General features: G+C 38.3%; 1 protein-coding gene across 1 annotated transcript in view; it reads left to right on the top strand.

Annotated features, from left to right (window-relative positions):
- EFCAB11 (EF-hand calcium binding domain 11) overlaps nt 1–6,009 on the top strand; it is a 12,523-nt gene that overhangs the window by 616 nt on the left and 5,898 nt on the right. The window contains exons 2-3 of the mRNA XM_009885609.1: nt 1,226–1,321; nt 5,128–5,173. Coding sequence (XP_009883911.1) covers nt 1,226–1,321; nt 5,128–5,173 — 142 coding nt within the window. The remainder of the gene's footprint in view (nt 1–1,225; nt 1,322–5,127; nt 5,174–6,009) is intronic.

Consider the following 6,009-nt stretch of genomic DNA (forward strand, 5'->3'; position numbering starts at 1 on the left):
GAGCTATTCCCGCCGTAGCGGTGCGGGTGGGGGGCTCGAGGGGCAGCAGGTCCGTCCCGTCGGTGCCCTGTGGTGCCTGAAGGGCTTCTCCGGCCTCTCAGGGGCGGACGGGCGTCGAGCAGTTGTGGCGTCTTTCCAAGCTGGTAAAGCAGTGACGGCGACGTCACGTCTTAGGGACCTGAATTAATCTAATAAGGCTTTATTTGGCCTTAATATTTGTTTAGGGCAGGTGCAGTATTTGCATAATCGTTCATTCAGCCCGATGTTAATTACTGGGTCTGAAGTGCCCCGCTAATGAGATAACTGCGTGACGACTTCAAGAATGGAGTGGGAGGAAAGCAGGTGTAAAATTAATCAAAGTAAGAGCGTGGACCACATCAAAGCTCCCTCTGTCTACTAAAATGAACTGTCTTAGCATTTGGTTCTCATTACTCTAATTTATTACAAGCTTGTTAACTGCAGTTAACGAATAATGTGTCTTCTATCAGCATGCAATAAAATCAGCAAGCTACACCTAGGAAACCATTAATGCAATTTCAACTTACTTGTGTAATTTTATTAGTACTCTCATGCAGAGTTGCATGTAATGCTTCTTCTTGAAACAATCTGTGGGTATATTCTTCAGTACTATGAAACTGGATGTTTTATTATCAACCCTTGCTGAAGGTCTTCTGTGGGAAAAGCTCTTTGGAAAGTTGCATGTTTTTGTATGTTATGTGCATAATCTCTTGTCTAAGTAGACTATGGAAACTGTATTTGTTTCCTAAAAGTACTTCAGAAAATGTGATGGCTTCTGACTATGCTTGCACTCCAGTCTTTTCTCACAGTTCCTGTCTAAATAGGGACTTTACTGAGAGAATTAAAGATGCATTTTTCAAGCAAAAAATTCAAGATCTTGCAGAAACAAATGTAATGTAATTTGGTTTCTGGAAGTTTTTACTCTATATTATAAGTTTGCAAAAAGTCTTTTCATAATAAGCACATAAAATGTAGAAATAGGAAAACTCTATTTTAACAAAAAATTTAAATGAAGTGGACTCAGTCCATTTCCAGCTACTGTAACAGAGTTCTGACAGAGGTGTGACTAATCTTCAATAGTTTTTTTTTAAAGTAGCATAGTTTATTCAGCAAGTTCCTATTTTATTCTTCTCATAACAATTATTCAAAGTAAGAAATAATAGGTCAGGTTTATTGTTTTTTAATGCAAATTGCTTTCTTTCTCTAGGTTTTTGAAGCATGTGATGAAGACAGCAAAGGCTATTTAAGCAGAGAGGGCTTGAAAGTTGCTGTGGTAATGTTGTTTGGTTATAAATCCTCAAAGGTGTATATTTTTTCATTTATATTCTGAAGATTCAGCTTATATAGATGTCTCATTATTAAGAACTCTGTGTACTGTGTACTGACTGGTCCGCTCTAATTGGAGTGAATTATTGTAGGTTTGGTAAACAGAAATACTTACAGATTCCTAAAGTAATTTTCTTATCTGGGGGTATTTATTTCAAGAGAGCATAGTCAACCCCCTACCTCCTGCTGCAGACTGTGATGAGCAGAAGTATGCATTGTATTTCACACGTGTACAAGATGTATGAAATAAGTGACTTACTGAACTTATTATTGATCATCTATTGGTTTTTATTACTGATTCACTCCATTTCTTTACTCAGGGGTTTCACTAGATGTGAAACTACTGCATGTCCTAATAATAAACATGCATTCTCAAAAATACAGCTATTTTTGGTTTCAAGTAAGTTGGACGTTTTTAGTCCTGACTTCCCTAAAAGTCTACAGCTGTACGAATATCTTAACAAAAGAAAGGTTTACTGAGAGAAATGTGTTGCATACTCAGAGGAAGACACAGGATAAATTATATGGCCTAATGTAGTTCTGGAAGTTACTTTAGTACTGCAAGTGATCTCAAAAGAAGAACACAGAGGTAGGATTTCAAAATAAATACATGTATGGCTATGAGTTTGTCTTTCTCATGGCAGGTCTGTACAAGCTTAACCAATATACTATAAAGTACATTTAGCATAGAAATTACAATACATCTTTATTCTCCAGTTTAAGCAATCTTCTTCCCCAAGGACCATTTGTGACTATTTTTTTTTTTTTTACTTAAATACATATTTTAGGAAAATAGTCTTAACAAGGTCATAAACAAAATCTTGTCTCTGATAATTTACAGTAAAAACCACAGAAATGCTTTATTAAGCTGAAAGTAGTCATCTCTGATAAATTTCAGCTGTGGGTAAACGTTTTCTCAATGAGCTAGGGCCAGATCTAAAAATAATTTAGACTTCTAAAATAGGTCTTAACTGCTCAGTTATGAATCTGAAAATGCTCAGCTGCCCCTTATCTATCTTATCCTGTCTGTTTTTACCTTCATGTAAAATTAGCTGTTCTGTTAAATTCCCTGAATGTTTCTTCCAGTAGGAGTACTCAAAACATGCTTAAGGCATTCAAACAAGTGAGCAGGTTCTGTGCATAAGTCACTGATGGCGCCTGCTTGGAAAGAGAATAGAAGTGGAGGACTCCTGGGAAGAAAGGAGGTGCAGGTTTAGTTATTTCTTCCTGAAAAGGTGCCAAGTCACACCTGCTGTGTCTCTAGGCAGTGCTGCAACCACCTGGCTGTAGACCATTTTGTCTGTGCAGCTGCACAAAAATTAATTAAAAATGTTTGCTCCAGAAGTGATTCTGTCGTCTAGTGGTTTTGCTAGCTCCTTAAGTGGGCCCAGTTCCAGCAACCGTTCCTCTTTACCCGATGACTGCTCATTGTGAAGTACTAGAAGATCCCTGGGTAGGCAGGTACTTTTCTTTGTGGCTTTTGCTAACGTACATTAACTATGGTTTATGGTACAGCTACACCTTTTGCATTTGCTGATGGCAAGGCCTTGTAAGTGTTCCTTTCAACATTTTGGTAGTTTTTAATCTAGTTCTGAGAATCACAAGTGCACCAGATAGGAACCAAATGCAGAAGTTACAATCCTAAAAACTGATTGTTAGGATCCAGTTCCTCAGCATGTTATTGTGCATTGTACTTTGTTGTCAAAATGATTAAAAACAGAGGCTATAGTAACAGTCCTTGTATTTCATCGGAAGTCACTGAGAACAGTCACTTGCCCTGGCAAGGAGTGTGCTTGCAAGAGGTTTTCCAAGAAATAGGGAGCAGTGTGCACACGTTACTTCTTAAGTTAAGGTGAAACTGTTTCCTCAGGTATGCTACATAGTAACAGAAATTTTTCAGTGAAATGAAAATTATTTAGCATCATCAACTGCATTTTTTGGTCGTTTTCACGTTTTCTATAAATTAAAAGTAATACTAACTTTATCCACTAGGTGTCATTAACGAACTCTTTACTGGAGAAGATGGAACCTAAGGCTTTGAATCGCAGTTCTACTCCACTCTCTTTTTCAAAATAATTTGTTATAACAATTCTGTACTATTTTTTATAAAATATTATTTTTGTGTGGTTATTCATAGAGGTTCTGTACTTGCTACAGTTAAAAATTAAGCCTTCTGAGACAAGTAACTGGGAAAACATGAAAATAGAAAGAGATTAACCTGATTGTTGGACTGATAATGCATGTATATTTGATATATATTTATTAGCATATAAAAGTCATCGTTTCTGGGAACTAGCAGCATTTTGCAAATCATGTTTGTGGGACTTACACTTTTTCCTCTGGAAGTTTGGTTCACTGATCCTCTTTTCCCCCAAATTATTTCGACTGATCTAAAGTGCTCTCATATTTCAACAACCATTCAGCTAGCTAACTGCACATTCAGGTGTTAAGTGTTTCAAATGAAAAGGGTACTGCAGGAATAGTAGTCATGAAAATGTGTCGTTTCCTCAGCTGAAATTTCGTTCTTGGTAGTGATACACTTAGATCTAACTAAAAGCACTCCCTACACTGTGCCTGGGAGGCCAGGCCACCCAAAATGTTCGGTGTTTTCCCTGACCCAGCTCCCTGTGTTCACATCAGGACACCAGTAGGTCGGCGTCTGCTGCTGAACAAGATGCCAACAGTAGGGCGCCCTGACATCCAGAGTACAGAAGGGCAGTCTGAGCTCAGGGCCTTGTACAACTTCCAGCTGCTCTTCTGGCACATCTTATCAAAGCTTCCTAAAAGGGATTCTTTAGTCTATTTGTATGCCTGACAGTCTATGGGAAAACTGTTGCAGGGCAAATGGAACATCTAGTCTTGGGTTAACTGGTCACGGCATGTTTGGCTTGTCCATTCTCCACAATGTGCACTAGAAGCTGCTAACATGTCATCTCCTCCCATGTGAGTTGTCTCAGTGCTGCAACTATGTGCAGTCTTGTATTCTAATAACATAGATGCAAGAGTTTGGACTCATGAGCACTCAGTCATGCTAAAAAGCAATATAAATATTATATAAACATAACTGTACAAAGCAGACCTCTGTGCTTTCTTGGATATATACTCCCTTTCTATTCCTTACATTTTTCAAAGGTCTTTTCCAATGATCTCTTGGTTGCCTCCTAATGCAATTCAAAAAAAACATTATTTTTTTTTGTGTTCATCATGTTATTTAGCTTTTTGCTTTTGTACTACGATGAATCTTGGTAACACACTAATGTTAGTAAGTGTTAGTGAATCTTGGTAACATGCTAATCAACATTTGTCAGTCTTGTGTTCTATCAGATAAAATTGTGAGGTAAGATCCTATCAAAGGACAGTAAAGGAGAGACATAATACATAAAACTGGAAATTCTTTCACTGTTTAAAGGAAATAACAAGTTTGGGGGCTGATGCTCCAAAAGTTATTTTTTAATATTACACTTCCTTTGTGTGTAGTTGAACTCCAATCTGTATAAACACGTTTGTTTAAGCATACTTAGTTTAGATTTGGGTATTGATTAGGATTCTATTAGGACTACATACATACTTAGATTACTGGATGAAAAAGAGATAGTTTTATTTTAATTAGAATATAATGTTTTCTTACTTAAATGCCATAGATGATACTGGTGTGTAATATGTATTATTATGATACCAGTATTTGGTGAAATCATATACTATTGATATAAAATGGAAATCACACAGGAGTTCAGATTTACCACTTCTGTGGAAAACCACTGTTAAATATCTTCTATGTTCCAGGTGGAGGTGGATTCAGTAATGTCTTCTGTGAGACCACAAAATTCAGGTAATATGCAAGCATCTACCTGTCAATGATTTCTACTCCTGTTTCATTCATAAATTTAAATAAATCTGAAGCTTAGACTCTCAAGAATTTTGAAGAAACTGATGTAGATTAATGATAACATATGTTATTGTATGAGATTCAACAAGGCCAAGTGCCAGGTCCTGCACTTGGGTCACAACAACCCCTGTGCAATGCTACAGACTTGGGGAAGAGTGGCTGGAAAGCTGCCCAGTGGAAAAGGACCTGGGGGTATTGGTTGACAGCCAGCTGAATATGAGCCAGCAGTGTGCCCAGGTGGCCAAGGCCAACAGCATCCTGGCTTGTATCAGAAATAGTGTGGCCAGCAGGGCTAGGGAAGTGATTGTCCCCCTGTACTTGGCCTTGGTGTCGTTGCTTAACCCCAAGTGGCAACTGGGACCATGCAGCCGTTCACTCACTCCATCCCCCCGCCCTAGTGGGATAGGAGAGGAGAATCGGAAAAAATGGAAAACTCATGGGTTGATGTAAAGACAGTTTAATAAAACACTAACAGCAGAGAAGATAGTAATAACAATAATGATAAAAGAATATGCAAAATGAGTGATGCAATACAATTGCTCACCACCTGATGATCGACTGCCCAGCCCGTCCCAAGCAGCGATCGTGGATTCGTGCCCCCTGGCCAGCTTCCATTTATATACTGAGCATGACGTCTATGGTATGGAGTATTCCTTTGGCCAGCTTACCCTGTCTATGATCCCTCTCAACTTCTATGGGAAGCTGACAAAGACCTTGATTTCATATAAGCATTACCTGGCAACAACTACAACAGTATGTCTTATCAACATTATTCTCAC

The sequence above is a fragment of the Charadrius vociferus genome, unplaced genomic scaffold, assembly GCF_000708025.1.
Source record: "Charadrius vociferus isolate BGI_N301 unplaced genomic scaffold, ASM70802v2 scaffold355, whole genome shotgun sequence".
NCBI lineage: Eukaryota > Metazoa > Chordata > Aves > Charadriiformes > Charadriidae > Charadrius > Charadrius vociferus.